Raw genomic sequence first — 24,486 nt, 5'->3', positions numbered from 1 at the left:
TATTCTTCTCTGACTTTAAAGGGATGGAGTTGCTCTCTTTGGTTGGCATGGGGTCTGTTGTTCAAATGGGTTTTCTTGTTCTCCCCCAACTTCAATGAAATCAAACTTTTCTCACATATCAGTATGGGTTTGTGTTTGGATGAGTTTTCTTATTCTCCTCACGACCTCAGTGGAATCGATCTTCTCTCACCAGTTGGTGTCAGATTGATGTTCTTTCTCTTGGCATAGGACTGGTTTTCTTGGTCTCCCCACAATCTCATTGGGATCTCCCTGGTTGGCGCTAGATTGCTGTTATTATTTCTACGACTTCAATGGGATCGAATTTCTCTATCTAATTAGTGCAAAATTGGATTTCTAATTATCGAGATTGAACTTTTCTCCCTAATTGGTGTAGGCTTTCTAACTTGACTTTCCAAGTCCCTCCAGTGATTGACAGCTCTAGTCTCCATCAAACTTAGTGACTCAGCTCCTCCATTGCATCTCCTAGATCACTTCTATAGCTCAACAACTTGGACACCACACGCTTCCTAAATCGAACTTCGTTCGACTTAGCTCGTCAGACTCGGAGGAGACTAATAAAACCCTCAGAGATCCAATCCACATGGAACGGACCTGATAGCCTATTATGACTTGGGGGCGTCCTTTATAAATACGACAGTAAAAGAATGGGGAAGGCGGCATTGAAGGGGTCACGCCATCTCTCAACGTAGGTTTGACTGTCGAAGGGGTCACGTCGACTACACCGACACTCACTGATGGGTGTGATTGCAGACAGATATTCGGATGGAAATAGAATTAAGCTCTACCAAATTCGAACGAGTTGTCCGAATAGAATTAAACTCTACCAGATTCGAACTTGTGGAAAGAAGCAATGGAGTTTTGGCCGACTTCATCACACATATATTATGCTTTGACTTTTTGGATAAGATGTTTAATAATTTGTGAAATTGTTATGAAAGTACACTTTTTACTATTTTTTTTTAAAAAATTATTATGAAATGTGTGTGTGTTTTCCCTTGCAACCAAGCCCGTATTGCCTTAGCTCGACACACGGTTCAGGTTGAATCCCGGCCGAGTTTTAATGGGTCTATCCAGGTACGAGTCAGGTTACGCCCGGACCGGACCGGACCAGTTGAGGATAAACTTGAGCTATACCATAATATATCTAACAATTAATTAATCCTTTTGGAAAGAGGCAATTTGAGAGACTTTGGGCTCCAAATTCTAATTGGGCCGGTTCGCACACCATTGAGGCCGCTCATTCGAACTACGATAAATACGCGGCCATTGAAACCCTAGCGCTGTCCTCATTCCTTGGCATCCATAGCAGGCGGCGGAGCAAAGGAAGGAGGCAGTGAAGCAAAATGCCGGCTGGTCACGGGCTGCGCTCCAGGACGAGGGATCTCTTTTCGCGGCCATTCCGCAAGAAGGGATACATTCCCCTGACAACCTACCTGCGCACCTACAAGATCGGTGACTACGTCGACGTCAAGGTGAACGGCGCCGTCCATAAGGGTATGCCCCATAAGTTCTACCACGGCCGCACTGGCAGAGTCTGGAACGTTACCAAGCGTGCAATCGGTGTCGAGATCAACAAACAGGTCTGAGTTCTCTCGTTTTTTTTATGCTGCATGTGAATCTGTAGTTTGCTTGCAGGTTGTTTTCGATTGTTGAAATTTTCATAGAGACGTAAATGCAGCATTTTTTTTTTAACCAAAGGATGTTTATTGCCTGTTTCTCCAGTTGCTTAGTTTTGTCAGGAACTACAAAGGTTTACGATTTATGAAATTTTTCTAGAATCCCTGAAAGCTTGAGTATTCATTGTGCTAAAGGGTATCTGTGCAGTAATCCCGCGCGGGCATTTGAGGAACAATTGGCATTGACACCTATGGTCTTGAATTTCAAGAGAAATTACATTCTTCTAATCTACCTGCTGTTAGCTCGTGGAGTTTCAATAGAAGATGAACCTCTAGATTGACCATCCTGTTTGATGAAGACTATTGTATCAAGAACCTCATCTCTTGATCATTATGACATTTTAGATGCCTGATTCATTATAAGGATTCGTCAGTATATCTTTAATAATCTGATAACCGCTTTTCCTCGATGGAAATGTGCACGGGGACTACTAAATTCATTCAACAGACGAAATGAAAAGACCTTTTATGATTCATTTTTATTAATCTGCTGTCGTTTTTATGATGTTTTATTCCATGATGTTTCAAATTAATTTGCCCCAAGATTAGCATATGCTGATTCATTTAGATTAGTGCCTAGGAGCTTTATGTTTAGATCATCTGATAAAAAAATTATGGTCGAAAATGATTGTTGTTATGGATTTTTTTTTTTTGCAAATAATTTTTAAATTAGTTTGGAGCTGATTCTACTAAAATATAAAAAAAATAAATTGCAATAAAATCTAATTACAGTATCTTATCGATGAATGTTGGTGTTAATACTTTTTATGCCATTTCAAAACTTAATTGAGTGATACGATGATAATTTGGAACTTTATAGTCTTCTTGGCCCTGCCCTTGTAGTTCTTTTTATTTGTGCTGAAGTATGCCAAAATATGGTTCAACTAGTTTTTTGTTTTGTTTTTATTTTAAATAATTAACTGAAATTGAACAAGATTGGTTTCACTTATAGTCCTTGATCAACTGGTTGAAAACTGTGGTTCTCTCCCTTGGCTTATTGTACGTCATGCAATGAGCTGTTTATCAAGTATAGTGACTTTCAGTTTATATTCACTGATGATCTACCGACTCTTTCAACTTCAGGTTGGTAATCGTATCATCAGGAAGAGGATTCATGTTCGTGTAGAGCACGTCCTGCCTTCTAGATGTCAGGAAGATTTTCGTGCGAGAGTGAAGAAAAATGACCAATTGAAGAGCGATGCAAAGGCACGCGGTGAGATCATCAGCACTAAGAGGCAACCTGAAGGCCCTAAGCCTGGCTTCATGGTGGAAGGTGCCACATTGGAGACTGTCACACCCATTCCATATGATGTTGTCAATGATCTTAAGGGTGGTTATTAGTCTTTATACTTCCATTTTGATTCTATTGGTTTTGGGCAAAACTTTATATATCCATCTAAAATAGTTGTGTTGGCTGAACTAGTATTGTCAACTTTTATGTAGTCTGAGAGACCTCGTTGTGTTCTTTTCATCCTTAAGAGTTTGAGACAAACCTATGGTGGTGTTCTCTTTCCCTTTCAGCTTGCATTACTAAAGCTTTGATGTTTACTGTGATTCTGTTGATGCCTATCTCTCATGGAGAATGAAATTCCTGAATATAATTGATGTTTCTATGTCGTTGGATATTGCTTGCTCAATCATTCAATCGCACTTCTCTTTTGAATCACCATTCTTATAAATTTCCATTTTATTTCATGTTTCTTTACCTGGCTTTGAATAATTTGGAAAATATACATTTTGTGTGAAGACTGAATTCATATTAATTATGAATGCTATAGTTTAAATTATAATTATGGATAATTGAGTTTAATATTTTGGATCAATTTCACACTTTATTTTGGGAAAATTTTGTTACATGGAATTCATTAAGAAAAGGAAGAGGTGGTAATAATTCACTTTCAAAAAAGTGTGGATGAATTAGCTATTGAAGAGACATTAACAAATTCTATCTCAACAATTTATTCAGTCAAAAGTTCTATAATGAGATTCTTATAAACCAACCTAGTCAAATTCAGGAAGAAAAAAAAAAGTAAATGATTTAACAAAAGCTGTTCTGCGTTTGTTTGCTCAAATAACCATGTAAGAGTACCAATGTTAAAACCCTATGAAATTGTTCAAGTGGTGATTGTCACTTTTTTTTTCTTTGAATTTTATGATCAAAGAGATTGGAGAGTCAATTGATCCAAAACCAAAAGTTAAAAGTTGCACGCGCGCACACGCACACATAATCTTCATAATAACAATTAAATGTATAAATGTTATTGTAGCATAATCCACTCAACTATTTTGTGTTTGACATCATTTCTAGTTGATTTCGACTACTCAACCAACTAATAAATATTTTATTCAACTTCAGCTCATTTTATATGAACTAGTCAACTATATTATTCCTAAACAACTATTAACAATACCAATCAACTGTTAAGAGTGAATGATCGAGCTAGAGGAACATGAATAGCGATTGTAAACCAACTAATGTGATTCTCAACTAATATTGCTATCGATAGTAAGGTCATAAAACTATATAAATGTGGTTCAGTGAATAATACTCTAATATTCATAATAACAATTAAATGTATAAATGTTATTGTAGCATAATTCACTAACTATTTTTTGTTTGACATTATTTCTAGTTGATTTCGGCTACTCAATCAATTAATAAATATTTTGTTCAACTTCAGCTCATTCTATATGAACTAGTCAACTATACTATTCCTAATCAACTAATAACAATACCAGTCAATTGTTAGGAGTGAATGATTAAGCTAGAGGAACATGAATAATAATTATAAACCAACTAATATGATTCTCAACTAATATTGCTATCGATAGTAAGGTCATATAAATAATTAGCGTAGTGAAAATGAAATAAACATACAATTGCACTCTAATAAACATACAATTACACTCTAATAATTAGCGTTGTAATTGGTCAAACTCTTATTCCATGGCTTATGATCTACCAGTGGATCATTATTGGAAAGCTACTATTTTTCTCACAAGATTAATTCAGAAAGATGGAGAAATCTCTTACGATTCCAAGAGTCATTAGGATTTACATTAAAAGTTATAACACAATAGAGAAACTCTAATAAAACTTGATCAATCTTATTTTCAATAGCCTACAATGAGCTCTCCTTTTATAATCTTCAATATCTTTTGTTGTTTATTGTCCAAACTATTGTCATCAGTTGATTACTCAATCAAAATTTGATTACTGCAGCACAGTGACAACTCCTTTGTGTTTTCCACATTAGCAAACAGTCTTATTAGCGGTTGACTATTGGCATTAGTCGACTACCCAACCGACTCAACCACAAACAGAACAATTCTATTCGCAATATCATTAGACCTAATCAATTGATTTTCATATCAATCGACTGGACGAACCACAAAGCTCGAATGTGTTTTGTTCATAGGATCTTTAGAGACCCAATCAACTGATTTTCGTATGTTGCTCAAACCATAAATCTTGAAACACTTCAAGATATTAGGTTTTCCAGCGGAGTTGAATTAAAAACAGATTCGAAGTTGTCAGTATTTGAGAAAAATTGCAAAGTAGTTTGCAACAAAATACCCTCATTCAACTTTTCTTTACAGAATCTAAACCACCTTCATGATTAGAGGCATCTACATGATTCATTATCTCGGTGCATTTGACTTGTCCATAAGCTTCTACACCACCTCCATTTTAACTACACAATCCATTACATTACATCATCTCAAGACACCTCTATTTTAAACACTTTTGATCAGTAGGAACAGCAACCCTCATTTATTCCCGGGACAACATATCTAAGACCAAGAAGTTCCGCTAATTTATCCGCAGCATCCTGCCCCTGAAGAAGGAACAAAGACAGGGGGACCAGGAATTCCCTGCATGTCGTGCAGCATCTTCATCACATTTGCTGGTTCGTCCATAACTCCCAGAACCTAAGACCAATTATGCAGTTAGATACACTAAAATGTCCTTGGCTACAAAGCACCTGCATCAATAAGTTTAAACTAGATTACTAGTCCAAAAGTCCCTCCTTTGAATTGTTTTTTTCCCTTTTTTGATAATTCAAGTGTTCAAGCATTATTAATTCTATGCACGCTAAGTGGTGCATAAGTTGTTTCTGTATTATATCCAATCTAGGGAAGACCTCAATCTTTTAATTGGAGTGAAGGATTCTGGCAATCAAACTAAAGAAACAGGCCTCCAAAGACATGGAAACTTAGCAATTCCTCACTGTTGAAAGTTAATATTCAATTAACAATAAAATTAGACAATACAAATAGGCATTTAAACAAAGAGTAGACAGTGTAATAGTTGTGACAGATACAACTCAATAATTCAAAGATTAGTCAAAACTTCACGTTTTTTTTCCAAATATATCACAACTAGTGAGCTATATGGTACCTTTAGTAGAAGTCCTTCAAAACACTTCGCCACATTTTCTCCTGTTTTCGCACTGCTCTCATAAAACAAAAAGCCATGTTGATTTGCAAATGCAATCCCTTCTTCTCTTGTAACCATCCTAGAACTCTCCTAATGCATGTAAATTTAACTGATAAAAAATCATAGAGAATATATCTAATATAATCTGTACATGTATACAATGAAGTTTTGATAACAGGAGAAAAGTTATATCTTTTCACTACATACACCATGTTAAAATGTTTAAGAAAACTAAGATGTATGAACTAATATAAGAGAGAACACTTCCTTTCCGAAAGAATGCTTCTCTAGAATTGAGGCATTTTAACAAAAGGATACTTTATGAAAGATATAACTATAATCATCACTGACTTGGCAGCTTAGTCACTTAGGGAATTGATATTTGCACAAGCAACTTATTACCTGTTTAAATTGTTTAATGACTTGAGTTTCTCTACAGTATTAACAAGGGACAACTTTCCCAACCAGTGGAAAGCAGAGCTGCTAGTCGACGTGCCCAGCAAATCTGAACCCATGCACATAAACCAAAGCAGCCAAATTTATTATGTCCTTTTGCATAAAAGGATAGGATTAACGGAAAGTTATATTTGGTGGCTTCCCTTCACCCATAAAGATAGGTCTTCTCTTTAATTGTTCAAATCATTCCAACTAATGTTGTGATGATCCCTCCTCTTGAACTCTTCTCCTCCTCTGCTCCTCTCTAAAAGTTCAAGGTTTTGAAAGTTTATCAGAACTCAATTTTGGGTGATTTTATATCAAGTCAAAGGTCTTTGTATTTTGGAAGAGGTTTATTGATAAACCATTAACCACCGGTCAACGAATGAGCTAACGCGCACGCTCTCCATAGATTATTGGTAAGAAGGATGAAAGGACTTGAAAAACACTCCAAAAGAGAGTTAGAATGCCACCGGGGATGGATCCTAGCAGGCCACTCCGGTGCTCAAGTTAGGGTTCGCTTGAGGTGGTTGAATTGGCTAAGGAGAAGTAGGGTTCTTGTGTGCGCATACTTGCGCCCACAGGAGTGGATGACCTTCTAAAGGGTTGTAAAGTGCACGTTCCACAAGATGTGCGCTTCTATTTACCACGTGCTCCGAGATGTTTACTGTTGTTCTCCACGTCTTCCGGGAGAAACAGTCTAATTAATGAGGCGGTTACAATGGTTACATCGCCTCTTTATCCACACGCCTTCTCTGCGTTTTCAGCGGGCCATGTCGGGTGTGGGCCAGGACAGATAAGGAAGGAGGTTGATGTTAAGTGACCCTAAGGATAGACGAAGTCGGTAGCTGAGGCCAAGTTCAGGATGATGTCGGCAACTGAGGCCGAGTCCTGGATGATGTTGGCCATCGAGGCCAAGTTCAGGATGATGTTTGCAACGGAGGCCGAGTCCGAGATGATGTCAGAAACTAAAACTGAATCCGAGATGATGTCGGCAATGGAGGTTAAGTTAGGGATGATGTCGGCGACCGAGACAAAATCAGGGACGATGTAAGCGATCGAGGCCGAGCTAGGGACGATGTCGGCAACTGAATGATATCGGCGACCAAGGCCGAGCCATGGATGATGTCGACGACTTAGGACGAGTTGTAATAGTTGACTTATCTCCGAGTAAACTCCATTCCTTGGGACGAGTGTACTGAGTAGGTTCGATCAGACTTAAGCCCCATTTAGGCCAAGTCTGATCCCCTTTTGATCACGTCTGACCCGCCTTGACTTTGACTCAGCATGACTCTTGACCACATGAAAAATGTGGGAGCCACAACTTCTGCCATATCATTTCCTATAAGGGTGAGTTCACATCCAAAGGGGTGACTAGACAACCAACAATATTGAGTGAAGATGGTACCAAAAAGGGTGAGTCTACCAACTTAGAAGGGGTATTTTAACAGCTAATGGTAGAGTCATCAATAACAATCATCCTAAGGGGTCAATCAATTCAAAAAAAAAAGTGCCTCAACAACCAAAGAATGTCAAATTTAAAGTGATGCAATCCATGCTGTCATATTGATGCCTCACTGGTTTAAGTCATCAAATTATCAACAAGTAGTGCAAAAGGTGATAACACTCACCCCGGATGCCTAGTATCACCGTCTTCCGGCTAGATACAGGTAGGTAAATCACAGGAGATATTTTGCCTTAGCACGACTCTTTGCAAGGGGAGGTCAAACACCCAACGAAACATTTTGCACCCAACAAGTAATCTGATTGGACCTAAACCAATTGGATTAATTTTGATAGATTTCATTCAAAAATTACTTATCAAAGAGCCTAGGTAACCCTCTTCTACCTATATGTAGTTATTAATGATATAGGACTATTTAGGCCCCTACATTACATATATTTACATTGACTTAATGAATCCATAACACTTTCCCTCGAGCAGATTTGGATACATTATATAAATAAAGCTACAAATATATTCAATTATAGACTCTTTTAAGGACTTGATCAATAAATCTATTAACCGGTTGTTAAAACCATCAAAAAGTGGTATCTTATTAAATTGCATTCTCTCTAAGATCATAACTCTATATTCTATCTCCACTCTTGACCTTGCTACTATTTTGTATCTATAGGGGAACTTGAGAGTATCTCACAAGCTGAAGATAGCCAAACATCTTTCCTTGAAGCACTTTTCAAGTAATGTAGGGTTCTCATAGTTGTTGCCTAATGAAATGATAATGCAATAAGTTTTGAAGTGGTTAACAATGAATAAACATTTAATCGAGAAGACCCCATCTACAACCCAGAGTGAACTTCCCTAGAGGAAGAGAAATCCACTTTCATGTGTCATCGTTGAAAGTATCCATCTCATTGATTGGAACCTAGGATCGCCCTAGATCCAAAAGTTCCTTTCAAATATTCCTAAGAATTGTCTGTGAGGGTAAAAAGGAGACAAAGTTAGAGTATTTGGCCGACAAAGATATATAGGATATAAAATGAGGAAGTATATAGGATGTGGAACACTTATAGTACCTTTTGTGAATGAAAACGGAAATGCCTAAATTATTAGGGGATCTGGGGTGACAATTGACAAACAAAGAATGGGAGACTCTTGGGGGCTGCTTGAGGTATCGTCATGGTGCGATCACCAACTTTACTTGCACAATGGAGGTGCCTCAGGTGGTAGATTAGCAACGCTAGAGATGAGTGAGGGGAGACCCACATTGGTGATTTAAAAAATAATCATAGACAGATTTAAATGAGGGCTATCTTGGGCTATGCCCCAGCCCTATTGCCCAACCCAAATATTTTTTTTAAAGGGATAAATCTAATTTTAACGTATTATGTTCTGTTTACGTATCTAGCTCTATATATCTCTCTACAGACATCTTCAATGAAAAGAACAAGCGGGCAATGAATTTGGTAACCCTAAGGCTTAATCTTTTTCTTATTCTCTTATCTGTCATCCTGTCCACATCCGCAACCTGCTGAAATCAAGTCGCATGATGCTTTGGCTGTGCACATGACCAACTCGTGTGACTGCAGCCATGGCCTCTACTACATGGCCAAAGCATCATGCAGCCGTTGATGCTGCTACCAAAGCATCGTTCAGCCGCTGTAGTGGTTGTCGTCGTGCGGCCAAAGCATCGCACGACCACCTCCTTGGTTTTTTGTGTTAATCACTTGATTTTGTTGGATCTACGACTTGATTTTGTCTATTTTACTCTCAGTTTGAAAAACGTATTCAGTAAGTTATTCTATTGTACTTGGGTTTGAAAGACGGAGATATTGCAAAGGCTGGAAAGAAGAAGTGAGCTAAATTGAAAAAAATTCTCAAATAGACATTGTTGTTGCACTCTAGGCCCTCGCCCACGAAGGTGTAGTCGTCGACATGGTTGCCCGTGATAGTAGTTTCATGACTGGATCGGCGTATCCTCCATGTCGACGTACCCTTATGAGTTATGTTGATGCCGAAGGCAAGCAACTATGGATTGAGGTCCTACGCAAGCTGCTTGGCATGACCTTGTGCTGCGCTCGTGATTCACTACGTCTACCTTATCGTCAGCGGCATGCTCTCTAACGCAAATGTCAACGGCAAGGCCTTCTGCCATGACCCCCAAATTTTCAATGTCTATGAATTAGATATCATTATCGGTACATTAACTTAATAATTTCATAAATAATGAAAAAAATACATTCAATACAAATTTAAAATTCGGTGAAATATAGGAAAATATAAGATGGTAACGAGCTAGCGCGAAGTGAACTCTGTTAGTATTAACCCTAATACCAATTATGTGATGGTTGTAAAGGGCTCATTTTGTATCATATTTCATTATTAATAAAAGACAAAATTGGTTATTATATTTATTTCAGATCAGTGTCGATTGAATAAGTATAATAATGTCCTTGGCTAGTAGGTTCTTATCTACAGCATATCAATTAGTTGAATTGATAGTGAGATATTATAGATATACATAGAACACTACTTTTAACTATTCCTAGTCAAATATTACTATACAAGGACAATATTAATGCGTTGAGACTAGCATGTAGGTCAACGGATGACTTAATCTCATAAGTCATGAATATGAGATATCAGGTTGATACATGAGTATATATTAGAGAATATGTACTGAATGACCTGCCATGAGAATATTTCATGGATCGTTATATGAGTGTCATAAACATTCTCATGTGACTATTGGTATGAATAGTTATTAGACCTAAAGTCACTATAGTTCCCTACATGAGAAATTGTGTACTTTGGTATCGGCAAACGTCACCTGTAACAAGGTGGACAATAAAGTCGATCACTGGATATGTAATGAATTTTGCGAAGGGATGTGAGTGATGTAGATGAGATCTATCCTTCCATATGACGGAAGCGATATCTGTGGGCCCCTTGATTAGTAGGACACAAGAAAGGATGGTCATGCTCAAATAAGTCAATATGAGATATTGAGCTTATTTGACTGGGTGTGTCTACTTAGAGATCAAGAAACACAATGGTTGATAAGAGGATGACACGGTCTATGCCTCATTAATTAATCTAGATATCAAGGATAGAGGGACCAAGTCATACAAGATAATAGTCACAGACAGGTTAGGTCGGATTTCAACTTTCTCGTCACTTGGGTAGCAATGATGCCTTGCTAGACGCCACTCATTGCTTATGTATCTAAATATTGATTTGGATACATTACCAATATTATGAGAACCTATTGGGTCACACACAAAGAACAAGTAGATTTAGAGATGGGTTTATATGATGAATCATTAGATTAAGTCTAATCTGAATTAGACTTATTGAGTTACACTCAATTGGATCTAATTATTGGATTAAGTCCAATTCAAACTAGACTCAAGGAGTCAATTCAAATTAATGAAATAGTTATTCATTGAATTTGAAATTGCATGAGATTAATTGAGTAAGACTCGATTGAATTAGACTTGAGTTAGACTCAAGGGAATTAGACTTGAGTTAGACTCAAGTGAGGATTAATGGAAATTCAATGAGTCATTCAATTTTTGAAATTGAATTTAAAAATGAAGAGTTTTAAGTGTGGTCCTTAATGGAGAGTGAATGTTCATTAAGGCACATTAATTAAATTCATGCTCATTAAGTGTTTTGGATGAAAATACTTAAGCAATTTTCTCTCATTTTTTATTACTTCTTCATTCTCCTTCCTCTTCTCTACTCCTCTTGGCCGAAATTACCTTGCTTGGTTGCTAGCACAACCTTAGGTAATTTTCTTCTCCATTTTTGTGAGTTTGTGAGACAAACGGAGATACTTGTTCATGTGGATACCGTAGAGGCACGAACGTGTGATCGTGCTGAGATCCAAGCTGTCTGAAGTCCGTGAGCATGCACCAAAGGTATAACCTTTCATTCTCTTTTATAAAACTTAGTATATTTTCTTTCCCTTCGCATGGATCTCCTGGAGGAACTAGATGGTTTCTGTTGCGCATAAGCGTGTTTAGCGCTCTAGTTCTTTACAAACTCGGACCTCTTTTATGTCGTCCTCAATGGACTCGATCAACTCGGAATCAACCCAACCCTCTAATTTTTAGATACGTCCCTGAGAATAATAATGTAGGAATAGAAAGAACTTCTTGCAAGTTAGATTGAGAGGTATAGAGAGAAAGGAGTGGACTCGTGAAAAGTTGCATCAATAGTTGATAAATGACGAAATACCCCTTAACCCTTTGGAGACATTATTTATAAGGAAAATACTTTGATACCATATTAAGGGAATATTATTCATCATAAAGCCCTAGGTACCCCCAACTTATAAATAGATATTATTAAGGTTATAAAATATTATAAATACACCCTTACATTACTTATGTTTACACATGAACCCAATTAACTTTAAAAACACTTTATCTTTCCGGTTATCTATTAAAGCAATTTCATAGTTCAAAATTTGTTAAATTACAAGATGACCTCTACTCCCTTCTACTTTAGGATTGTTAAATGTGCAATTCATTTCCAGATTCAATTTATTCTGATACATATTGCTATATAGAACATAAGGGCATAAAGCAAACATAAAAATTGCAACAATAACAAAACAAACATTTTCTATAGACAAAATTCTCTAATTCCGTTAACAAAAGTTTCAAAATACTTTCAAGGGTAACCCAGTGCACGAAGCTCCCACCAATGCTGGGTCTCGGGAAAGGGTTTATTATACGCAATCTTATCATTTTTTGCAAGAGACTGTTTTCGAGACTCGAACCAGTGACCTCTAGGCCACATGACAACAACTTTACCATTGCGCCAAGGATCCCCTTCAAAGATCCTCTTACTATCAATAAAATTCTCTTAACAATAAACATAAGTTTATTCTTTGGTGTCAATGTCAAGCAGATAATCTCTTTTCCTTTAGTAATCACAATCTAAAAAATGATCACTACATAGATTCTATGATCATGCATAATTATTAAAGAGTTGTTGAATCTATCATCTTGTACTATATATATATATATATATATATATATATATAAAAGACGTATTATTCTTTGAAATTTACTAAAGGATGCACATGTTTCCCAAAATTCACTTCGTCCAATCTCCAAAACTATTAATCGACTAGAAGTGGTTCCAGTCAACTTTGACTAGATGTGATTCCAGTTGGCTAGTTGTCATCAAACACCTCTAGCCAAAAGTGTTTGATGACCCTAGAGGTCTTCAATTCATGCCAAATAGTAATATTTGCATTCCTTAGCTTCCTCTAAGACAATCCATGTTAATTTTTCTAGATTTTGAGCCTTATAAAGCAATCAAGCACTTTTTATCAAAAGTGTTTGACGACAAGTTTCAAGTTAGTACTAAATGAGAATTGTTGCACTCCTGGGATTTCCTTAAGTTTGCTCCTATTAATATTTCAAATTTTGAGCTTATAGAACCATCAAGTACTTTTTTTCAAATGTGTTTGATACCTATCACTCAACTTGTTAGTTGATTGGAAGTGCCTTCAGTCAATGGATTTGATTCTAATTTATTGGTCACCATTGAACACTTTTGGCCAGATGTGCTTGACAACAATAGAGGTCTTGAACACTTTTATGCTAACTTTACATTGTTATGTTCTCGGTGTTCCCCTATATTTGTCTATATTTGCTTTTTTTTCTAGATTGTAAGCCATCTAGGCCATTAAGCACTTTTGTCAAAAGTGTTTGTTTGATAATCTTAAAGTTCTTAGATTTGTGTCAAATGAACATTATTGCACTCCTATTAACCAATTTTTGTCAAAATGCTTGATGGCCTTGCAGGCCTCAAATTAGTGTTAAATGAATTGCATTACACTTCAAGGGTTCACATAAGTCGATCCATACTCATTTTTCCAATTTTGAGTCCTCTTCAGAATGATGTCAATTAGGGATTAAGAAGTCCCCTTATTCATTCCATATTTGTTTTTGATGATTTTGAGTTCTACATAATCATCAAACATTTTTTCAAAGGTGTTTCACGACTACCAGTCAAATGTAAGTGACTTTAATAAACTAGATGTGATTGGTCATTGTCAAACAATTTTGTGTAAAAATGTTTAACAAACCCTAGAGCCCTCGGATTCATAGCAAATGGGTATTGTTGCACTTTAAGGGCTCTATTCAGTTTGTTCTTATTCAATTTTTTTTTTCTTCATGGCCATTAAGCACTTTTGATAAAAAAAATCTCAAGGCTTTAAATTTGTGTCAAATGAGCATGATTGCACTTTTAAAATTTCCTAAGTGTCCATATTTATTTTCAAGATTTTGAGAGATTTATTGTCATTAAACACTTTGTAGGAAGTGTTTATTAACCCTAGAGGCCTTAGATTCATGCTAAATGAGTATAGTTGCACTCCTACTATTCCTTTAAGTCTACCATATCCATTTTCCCTAATTCTGAGTCCTACGATCCCTTAAGTTTATCCATTTTTTTTATTTTAAACTCTATATGGGTCGTTAAGCACTTTTTTGCCAAAAGTATTTGATGACCCTAAACACCTCAAATTCATGTCAAATGAGCATGATTACACTCACTCTTGGATTCTCTTAAATCTTGTCCCTGTTTTTTATTTTGAGGCCTATATGATATTATAACGTTAAACACTTTTTACTAAAGGATTTTGACAGTGACAGGTCAACTAGAATCACATCTAGGCAATTGATATCACTCAGATTACATCACTTCTAATTAACTAGCTAGTTGTTTGACACACTTCTAGTTGTCAGCCAGTGTTCTAAATGGCGGTCAAGGAGACCACCTAAGAGGGAGGCAGGCATCAACCGCACCACCTCAGGCTAAGGTGGTGCTTTAGGCGGCAACTCATCTTCTTCCACTACCGCTGCACCTGGAGTCGCCGTTGCTGCCATTCGCCACCGCGACACGTTCGAATGCATGCCTTAGGCTTGAGGATGAGTTCGGATGCGTTGCCCAAGCTCGGACGAGGCGTCTAGATCCTGCGATGCATTCGGACATGTAGCGCAAGCTTGGACGCGTTGCTCGAGCTCGACGACGGACCCGGACGCATCGCTCGGGCCCAACAATAAGCCTCGACACGTTGCTCAGTGACGCGTCCAAACTCGTCGCGTGATCCCGGCGATGTGTCAAACTTGTCGCCCAACTGAAACAGAGTACGCGAGTAAGTTGTAAGTTAGGGTTTAATTAAATTACTTTATGTTAATAATTTTAACTCCTAACTATGATAGGGATAATTTAAATAGACTTAATTAAAATCTAATAAAATTATCCTATTAATTTAATATATATATATATATATTATTTTTATTTTTAAATATTTAATTTTTAATGAATAAATTTGATTAAAAGTAAATATTATAAAGAATAATAATTATTTATAATATTATGTATAAAAAATGAGACACGTGAAGGAGTAAATGCCAAGCTAGAATCTTGGAGGGAAACACTAGAAGGGAAAGGTTTTAAGCTTAGTAGATTAAAGACAGAATATATGGAATTTAAATTTAGCAATATTAGAAGTAATGAAACAATTGTTAAGATAGGAGAAGACGAGTTGCCTCGAACCGAGAGATTTAAATATTTAGGATCATTTTTACAAAATGATGGAGGGATTGAGAGAGACGTCTTACATAGAATACAAGCAGGATGAGTGAAATGGAGGGGAGCGTCGGGTGTTTTATGAGACCGTAAAGTACCTCTTAAACTTAAAGGTAAGTTCTATAAAACCGCAGTTAGACCTGCTATGTTATATGGAGCTGAATGTTGGGCTATGACTCGAGCACATGAGCATAAGATGAGAGCATAAGATGAGAGTTGCAGAGATGAGGATGTTAAGGTGGATGTGAGGACATACGAAGATGGACAAAATAAGGAATGAGAGCATTAGAGAGAAAGTCGGAGTTGCATCTATTGAGGACAAACTCCGAGAGACACGTTTACGATGGTACGGACATGTACTTAGACGACCAATAAATGCTCCAGTTAGGCGATGTGAAACTATGATAAACATGCATATCAAACGAGGAAGAGGAAGACCAAAAAAGACTTGGTTAGCAACAATAAAACAAGATAAAATTTATTTAAATATAGATGATGATATAATAGGAGATAGAGCTCAATGGCGTAAAAGGATTCATACAGCCGACCCCACCTAGTGGAAAAAGGCTTGGTTGTTGTATGTATAAAAAATGTAAAAAATATTCAATCGCCTCGGCACCGCCTAGGTGTCGAGGCGGTAGGCAATCACTGACCGCCCTCCACCGCCTGCCACCATTTACAACACTGCTGCCAGCTAATTGACCTCGCTTCCAATTAAATGATGATTTGGGTGGTAACAAGTCCAATGTAGCAGCTTGAACAAAGGGACACTTTAGGAAACAAGTGCTCCCTTTGGTAAATTTCAAAGTATGATAAACCCTTTTGTTATTTTGAAAACTTAGGTGCACCTTATGGTAAATTATTGCTCAAACTTCTGGGTGCAAAATGTTTGAAAATTGTTAATGGAATATTCACACCCTTTTAAGACATTCCTAGAGTTATAAAATCCATGGTTTGACACAATGACCAGTAGAATTCAGAACAATGAGGAAGAAGGAAAGATGGTCATAACAAAATAAAAACTTACTAGATCCAATTTGTTTCCAACGAGCACTTTAACAGAGTCATGATATGCTGAATATAGCTTCAGTTCCTCGATCCATTTGTTAGCCAAACTCGTGAATGTATCTTTCCTAGTCACATCATAAACTAACAAGTGAATGGAAGTTAGTGTATTATGCAACACTATTTATCCCAAAAAACAAATTATTATAGAACATAAAAGTAGATGTAAAGGTGCAATAACTAGATATGGATAAAAAAAAAATTGGCTAACAATATAGGCCAAGAACCATATAGACTATAATTGGCCCCTGTATATTGTAGAATTACCAAAGTGAGTGATTAGCCATTCAATTGTATTCCACACCATACAAAAAAGCATCACAGAGGTTAAAAAAACATACTAGACTTTCTCTTTTTGAAAATTCTAAGATCTTATATTCCAACAGGAAATCCCAACTAGTCATAGAATTAAGAACTATGCCAACAACTTGTCTTTTGCATGATTGTTATAATCACTTCTCCAAAATTTTGCAAAGGAACTAGAGAGCATAGTAAGAGAAAAAGTATAATTCAACGTCTTGCAACAAGAAGTGAAACATCCCGTGCGATGATAAAGACAAAATGTATAGATGAAAAGGACAACGAGATAGAATTGTATCTTTAAGCAATAAAATGCACACTAGTGGCATTTTGTTAGATTGCAGAATAAGGATGAAGACAATTTTTCACTCTCCTCACTACTTACTAAATGAGGGAGGGGCATGAGTCTCGTCAGAGTTCCTACTAGTCTTCTAGCTCCTACAGCGCTCATGGTTCCTCCTTTATTTTTAATGGCAACTTAGGGAGTGAATGTTGTATGTATGTGAGTGTAGTGGCTTCATCTCCACTAACTCACTCATCCCCTCCAGGTTCTCATAGGAGCTTCGGGGTCTAGTGGCCAATATGACTGATGAAGCCATCAACATTGCCTAGATGCTTGAGGTGCCTAAGCTAAGGCCATTTTGGTAGCTTTGTACATATATGAAAAATCCTCCTGTTGTTGCAAGTGTTCAGGTGAGAGGCATTGATTATCTTCGTGCAGTGAGGTGAAGTGTCATATTCCATGTTTGGACACTATGCTTCAGTAGGCTAAGGCCTTCGGATGCTTTTACATCCTCCCCTTCACTACCCCACCTCAAACCTTCCCAACCTTTTAGATAAGCTTTTGCTATTTTATCGCCAGAATCTCCAGCCATCAACTTCCTGACTACTCCACTTTTCTTCGAATTGAAGATATTGTGTTGCTCTCTTCTTGAAGGAGCTCATTGAGGTTCAACCAAGTTAGTTCAATAGTCTAGGTCTATAAATGGGGCTAGATTTGGAAGGTTATTAGGTCGAAGAGAGACTTCTTTCATATAAAAAATTGTGGCATGTCGATATTTTGCCATCAAATGGAGACACTGACCACCATAAGACTTGGACATGACAAAAATTTTGTTGGGGCATCTAGTGCATCCCATGTTGACTCTCACGGCTCTCCTCCATTTAAGAAACAACACCCTACCTTCTAAGAAGATCTGATATGCACTTCTTTGATTGCTTCGCCGTAGCTCCAATACGGACTCGTTACCCTTCAAGTTCAAACAAGTATTTGACAAGAAGCTATGTCAGGTTCACTTAGCACCCGGCAATTCTAGATCCACTTAGATGTGTATATTAGGCACCCCCCACATGTCAGATCAAGCTCGCAATAGTAATGGGCCAAAATGAAAAGCAATTATAATCCTTAAAAGTGCAAAAGAAAGACCAAAGAATCTCTCAATTTTAAATAAAAAAAAATAATTTAGAAATACTTTAATTATTTACTTAATAATATCCTTTTAATTCTTTTTTTATTATTCAATAATTTATTTTATAATTGTTTTCAATTTAATCCTTTGTCATTTCTCACTTAAACAATGCTGACATTGTAAGAATGTCATTACCTCAACAATGTATCTCTTCACGTCAAGATAATTTTAATTTTAAATTTTTATTGATGCATTAAATTTATTAACAACTATTTTTTATTATATAAATAATAATTAAATTTTTAATATTTATATTAGGATATAGTAAAGCTTTTAGTTGTCAGGTTAAAAATGTTAAATCCTCTTAGATTTATGAGTAGAATTCTTAACATATTCTGTATCTATGTACTTAAGGGCCTAACAAACTTCACCATTAGGTGTGAAGTTTTCTCTAGGAAATCGTGCTCTGAAGGAGTTTTCTCAAGAGGAATCTTCAGCAAGGGGAGTTATTCAATTGGGTGGTCTATTTTCTGGACATATCTAGAGACCTTCCAGAAGTCCTAGGAAATCGTGCTCTGAAGGAGTTTTCTCAAGAGGAATCTTCAGCAAGGGGGGTTATTCAATTGGGTGGTCTATTTTCTGGACATATCTAGAGACCTTCCAGAAGTCCTCCTAGGCAATTCTCTCTCTCTCGATCTTTGTTAGTGATCTCTCTTCGCAGAATAAACTAGTTTTCACGAATGCTTATGGACCTTGCTATGATGTAGAGAGATAGGAGTTCTTTACAAAATTGCATTATATTTATAGCTTGATAGATGACCCTCGGATAGTGGGAGGACTTGTACATTCAGCCAGAGGAGAGGTTAAATTACATTCAAGCTCTCTTGTGGAACTAGTTGGCTGAACAAGAAGTTATTAATATTTTTATTTACAATAAAGAGTATACATGACATCAGTGTAACAGGAGTTACCTAATGTGCTAAGTTTGATTGGTTTTGTATGAATGTCCAAGCTTATATTCTCGCTTTGACATAAGACTTATTAGGCTCTTTCTTCTAGTTTATTTGATTGTTCCCCCTTATTCCTCCACAGTGAGATTCTCTAACCTTCATAAGGTCTTTAGGTTTGAGAACAAATAGTTATTTGAGCCAGAATTCTACTTTCATGTATAGAAATACTAGTCACATGCCCTTCTTCAGAAATTCAAGGGGCTTAGGGTTGCTTAACCTCGAAACTTTCAATATGGCACTTCATTGCCTGTGGTGGCGGTTATGTAAATGCAATTTCGTAGCATCATGGAAACTAATTCTGGATGTAACTTACAAGCCACATAGTTAACTGGATGCTTGCTATTCCCTCTCATAAACTACTCACCCATAAGTATTCCATGAGCTCCTCTGTAGAAAGAACTAGTGAGTGTCCTGAACCTTTCCTGCCCAGCTGCAAAATAAGGAAGGATAGGTTTAAAGCAACAACAGTGAAAACTCAGAAAAATCATGTGGAGATATAAACTTACAACCATTATACATACCATATTACATTACGGATGTATGTTTACATGGATTTAAAAGAACTTATTTTTTATCAGAAGATGCTAGTGCCAATGTCAGATTTAAATAAGAGATACATTAAGCTATGAAGATTCATGATTGGAATCTACTTCACCACATTTCTAGATAAAAAATTTCTATAATACCAGTTAACGCTAAAAATGTTGTTGGGATTTATGAACTAGCTATGATTGAATGGTGAGCCTGTCATCCAGTCGACATCTCAGTCCATGGAGTCATCGATATAGTGGCATGGGCTACAATTAGTGAAGCTGGGGCGCTATGTCACGAACCATTGCACTTCCTGGATTTACTGGCTGGCCGGAGTGTGGGGCCAGACTATCTATCTCAAAATTAGTCGGATTGTAAGATCTAGATACCTGGTGTAAAAAAAATGACTACAATTAGTACTTAGCCAACATAAACCCTTTTGGGTTAGCCAACCAACCACCCATTGAAGCATAATCATCGACAAACCCTCTCAGTAAGTAGTAGGTCAAGGCAAGGGTTGGTAATATAGTCCAATAGACTGAAACAATACAAATAGCTATTGCGAACCAACAACAAAGTTGATTAGAATAAATCTCCAATTGAGAGGAAGCGAATATGGTGGGCTAGAAATCAAAGTGGGTCACGGTTGACTACACACCTGATAATGAAAAAAGTCCAAACAAGTAAAGGGGAATAGAATGTTTGGCAATGGAGAAGTCCTGGTAGGTCAAGATTGACTAGATGTTAGACATGAGATAGGAAGTTCTAGCAAGTTAAGGTTCATCAGATGCTTGACAACGGTGAAGTTCCGATAGGTCAAGGTTGACTGGATGTTAGACATGATACGGAAAGTCCTAGCAGGTTAAGGTTAATCGGATGCTAGACAACGGTGAAGTTCTGATGGTATACTACATAATAGTGGAGTCTCGGTAGGATCCCAGCAGCTTAAGTTGATTGACTATTAGCAAAAGAATTCCTGGTAAGTTGAAGTCAATTAGATATTAGGTAGAGTGAAAATTTAGCCTTGGTTAGGCTGAAACAGAGGTATCAATTGACTGCTATAGACTAGTAATCGACTAATAAACCCTAAAAACTTGAGTTTGAAGTTTAAGGTGGTTTGCAGGTTAATCAATTAGCTGATGAGATTCATCAGTCGATTGATAACACTATTGGAGTAAAGAAAATATTTGAAACTTGACTGATCCACTTGACTAACCATTATTAATAGATTAATGGAGATGACTAATGACACTACTAGAGCAAAACAAAGAATTTTTGAGTTGGTTCAAGAACTTGACTATTGATGCAATAGTAGTCGATTATTGTGATCAATGTTGAGTTAGAAGAGCCATTTTATAGGTACAACATTCGAATTCTAGAAGAAAATAGACTGATGGTGACAAGCGATTAATTGTTAGGTAGTTTCCCATCACGACTATTACAGAGGGTTTCATGGAGGATTTTGGATGTCAATTCTTGGGGGTTTTGGAGGAGAGTGTTACTGCATCTCCAGACCTTCAAGAGGCAATCCAAAGAAACTACAAAGCGAGTAGAGTGACATTCATTTGTAAAGTTGTTTCATTTGCGCTGTATTTATTTGCATTTGTATCTTTTGTTTTTTTTTGTTCATGTTGCATATAAAGAACAAAGATTGTAAGAGATTTCTCTGCCTCCAAAAGGTATCCGAGAAGGAGAAAGCATAATGGTGATACCGCTAAGACGCTAGGCCATAGAGTAGGAACTAAGGATTCGGAACCACCATGTAAAATTGAGGTGTCTTTGTTCTTGTGCTTTTTTTATGTATTATATTATGTTTCCCACAGCATATTAACATATTATAGACAAGCCGACGATCGACAAGCGACGAAACGCCAGTCACCCCCCTCTAGCGACGTCATCAATCCCAACACAATGGACGCAAGGTGGTCCCAACTTGGTGTGATAGTGAATGTGAGGTACCCCTCTAGCTTGGCATGAGGGTGAACAGGAGTCAATCCCTCCAACTCAAGGTAAAAGTGGATGCAAGGTGGTTCCCCTAGCTCGGCACAATAATGAATGAGAAACATGCCACTCCTGCTTCACTTGTATTGCTTGTGTGACTCAACAAAACAATCAATTGAGTTGCTAATTGAATGATTTAGTCAAGTATTCACCAACACCACTATGAAATACTTGATTTAATTGAGATTAAAAAAAGATATTTCTTCAATTAGCAATTAAATTTTGGAAATTTTGATATTCTAATTTTTTAGTCAATTTAGCATCTCTTATTGGTCTCATGAGAACTAGCATTGCATGCTGGAGTTATCGTTTCTTAATTTGCTTCCATAAAATCAAATCAGGTCAATCACTCGGGTCACTCAATTAGTTTTGAATATTAATGTTTTATTCATCCAATTTGTTTACAATGGTTTACACTTCTGAAATAGTCTAGTCTTACACCTATTTGATTAATTGGTTACTAAAAATAAATTTCTGAAACTTATAGTAGATTATAATAGAGATAAACATAGCCATGAAGGAGAAGAAAAAAACTACAGTAAATTCATACCATAGTTGGAGATTTAATTAAACTGATGCCAGCTCGATGATTAAATCTCCTTGCTTATTTAAATAACATTGATTACAAATCAAGAAAGATTTAAGTGAGAGAAATTAATGCTGATAGTTCACTTCAGATAACTAACCAGTGTCCCATATTGTAATCTTTACTTTCTTGTCACCCAATGTAAGAATCTTGGTCTTGAAATCAACCCCTACGAGTTCCAAATGAAATCATCAAAAGAATGCGACTAAGTTATCCATATCAAACAAGAACACGGAGCTACCTCATGGATTTCAGGAAAAGAGTTAAGGAGGAAGGGGTATACGCACCGACTGTTGGGGACGGAAGGTGGTCACCTTTATTATCGGAGGTGTAGTTGAGGATGATGCTACTCTTACCCACCCCGGAATCCCCTATCAGCACTATTTTGAACGTGTAATCATAGCCTTTCTCTGGAGCAGAAGATGAATTCATTTCCAGTCTGTGCTGCTGCTACAAGAAGAAAAAAGGGGTTTTTTTTCCCTTCCAAGTGTCCCTCGATCTCTTGATATGCTGGTAACAATGGTGGCGGTGAGAGACTTAAAGAAAACGAGAAGAGAAAAAAGAAAAGACTTGGGAATCATTTTTCAATCAGATTGTAGAGAGGAAAAGAAGCGTGGATACCCTGCCGAGAATCGATGCGATGCATTGCTTTCCCTTTTCCCTCTCTTATTCTAAGTCATCTCGCTCCGTTGCGTTATTTTGTGCTTCATGGGATAGATTCTGCTTTAAGAGTTCTTTCCAATATTCCTTGAATGGATAAGCCCGACGTCTTTTGCTTCCCTAAGCTTTATCGACCGTAACGCGGCGGGGGCGGCGGGGCGGCTTCCGCGGCGGCATAACGAAGCCAATTTCGTCCGCAAAGAAATCTTATATTAAACCAATATTATCATGGCACCTGTTTGTTGTGGAACCGATGGTAACATCCATGCTTCATTATTATATATTTATTTTAATTTTTCAATGCTTGAGTTATAATAGCCAGGGTCATTATAAACATTAGGTTCCTTCCTTTTTTATAGTGGCTGGTGCAGATTGAGGAGGTCCCATAGTTGCATCTGGAGGTGGATTATATTGTGAAACAGCCGATGTGGAGGCCATTGAACTTTCAGCGGTAACTTTGGTAATTGGATAATCGAGCTCTAGTTCTTCATCTTCATCAAGAGTTGCAATATATTCATAGTCATCCTCAAATTATGTTGCAAAATACTCATAGTCATCCTCAAATTCTATTGCAATAGAATGATAATCTCCAGAAGAGGCAGAAGAGGCGTCGTCGTCAGATAACACATCACCTTTCGCGAATGAATTGGTCCATTCATTAGTAATCACATAGAGTTCTTCACTAAAGTTGTCATTATCATCATAAAAAGAGAAGTGAGGAATATTTGGTTGTCGATGAAGACGTTTGCTATTTTCATGCTCCTTATGAAATTTATCAATAGTAATTTTTCCATAAATAAGACGTCGAAGGGGAGAATCATAATACTCTCTTGTCTGAGAGATTGAAGTGGTAGGATTGTCTTTATGTAGAGTCACTACGGTATTCCGCAAGGCTAGTAAGTGATGAAATTTATCTTCAAATATTAAGATAAGGAAGTATTGATGTCCAAAACTTGTGATAAGGCGACCGACTTTATTAACTGATTGCAAAAGACTGTCGAGCACATAAATCTCCACACACGGAGTCGTGGCCAGTCAGGTGAGCATGAAAGTTTTATAAATTCCTAAGTTGTAAGCAAGAATTTAGGCTTAATATTTCCTTTATATATCTGAAAGGTTTGAACAAAATATAAGGGAGTGGTATAATATTTCCCGAACCGTACACCTTGAATACCTTGATCTTGCTAGAGAAACTGAACCAAAGCTTTCTGACATAGCCAATAATATTGCCGTAATCTTTAATCAAGTATCTCTTCTTTCAAAAATTTCTCT

At 37.0% G+C, this 24,486-nt stretch overlaps 2 protein-coding genes across 3 annotated transcripts; one reads left to right on the top strand and one right to left on the bottom strand.

Annotated features, from left to right (window-relative positions):
* Positions 1 to 1,288: 1,288 nt before the first annotated feature.
* Positions 1,289 to 3,217, top strand: LOC122051961 (60S ribosomal protein L21-2). The gene is made up of 2 exons (XM_042613325.1): positions 1,289 to 1,601; positions 2,781 to 3,217. The coding sequence occupies exons 1-2, from the start codon at positions 1,365 to 1,367 to the stop codon at positions 3,036 to 3,038; spliced, it is 495 nt and encodes a 164-aa protein (XP_042469259.1). The 5' UTR covers positions 1,289 to 1,364; the 3' UTR covers positions 3,039 to 3,217.
* Positions 3,218 to 5,250: 2,033 nt separating this feature from the next.
* On the bottom strand, positions 5,251 to 23,352 carry LOC122051960 (ras-related protein RABC1-like). Of its 2 annotated transcripts, XM_042613322.1 has the most exons (7): positions 23,176 to 23,282; positions 22,842 to 23,064; positions 22,655 to 22,723; positions 19,801 to 19,866; positions 16,680 to 16,801; positions 6,100 to 6,228; positions 5,253 to 5,630 (listed from the first exon to the last, which is right to left on the bottom strand). In XM_042613322.1, exons 2-7 carry the CDS (start codon positions 22,984 to 22,986, stop codon positions 5,517 to 5,519), a joined length of 645 nt encoding a protein of 214 aa, XP_042469256.1. In that variant the 5' UTR covers positions 22,987 to 23,064; positions 23,176 to 23,282; the 3' UTR covers positions 5,253 to 5,516. The 2 variants fall into 2 exon arrangements, with proteins under 2 accessions (XP_042469258.1, XP_042469256.1); XM_042613324.1 differs by lacking the exon at positions 19,801 to 19,866 and having other exon boundaries at positions 5,251 to 5,630; positions 23,176 to 23,352.
* Positions 23,353 to 24,486: the final 1,134 nt, after the last annotated feature.

Source organism: Zingiber officinale, chromosome 3A (genome assembly GCF_018446385.1).
Source record: "Zingiber officinale cultivar Zhangliang chromosome 3A, Zo_v1.1, whole genome shotgun sequence".
Classification (NCBI taxonomy): domain Eukaryota; kingdom Viridiplantae; phylum Streptophyta; class Magnoliopsida; order Zingiberales; family Zingiberaceae; genus Zingiber; species Zingiber officinale.
The sequence above is the reverse complement of the archived record's forward strand: the minus strand, read 5'-3'. Positions and strand labels throughout refer to the sequence as shown.

Bases quoted from the DNA above. Each gene is read 5' to 3' on its own strand.
- LOC122051961 (XM_042613325.1), top strand. From the start codon at position 1,365: ATGCCGGCTGGTCACGGGCTGCGCTCCAGGACGAGGGATCTCTTTTCG. The intron at 1,602-2,780 runs GTCTGAGTTCTC...TTTCAACTTCAG, and splicing joins GTGTCGAGATCAACAAACAG to GTTGGTAATCGTATCATCAG.
- LOC122051960 (XM_042613322.1), bottom strand. From the start codon at position 22,986: ATGAATTCATCTTCTGCTCCAGAGAAAGGCTATGATTACACGTTCAAA. The intron at 16,802-19,800 runs GTGAGTAGTTTA...TTCACTTGTTAG, and splicing joins AGCTCATGGAATACTTATGG to TTTATGATGTGACTAGGAAA. The intron at 5,631-6,099 runs GTACCATATAGC...AATTGGTCTTAG, and splicing joins TTGAAGGACTTCTACTAAAG to GTTCTGGGAGTTATGGACGA.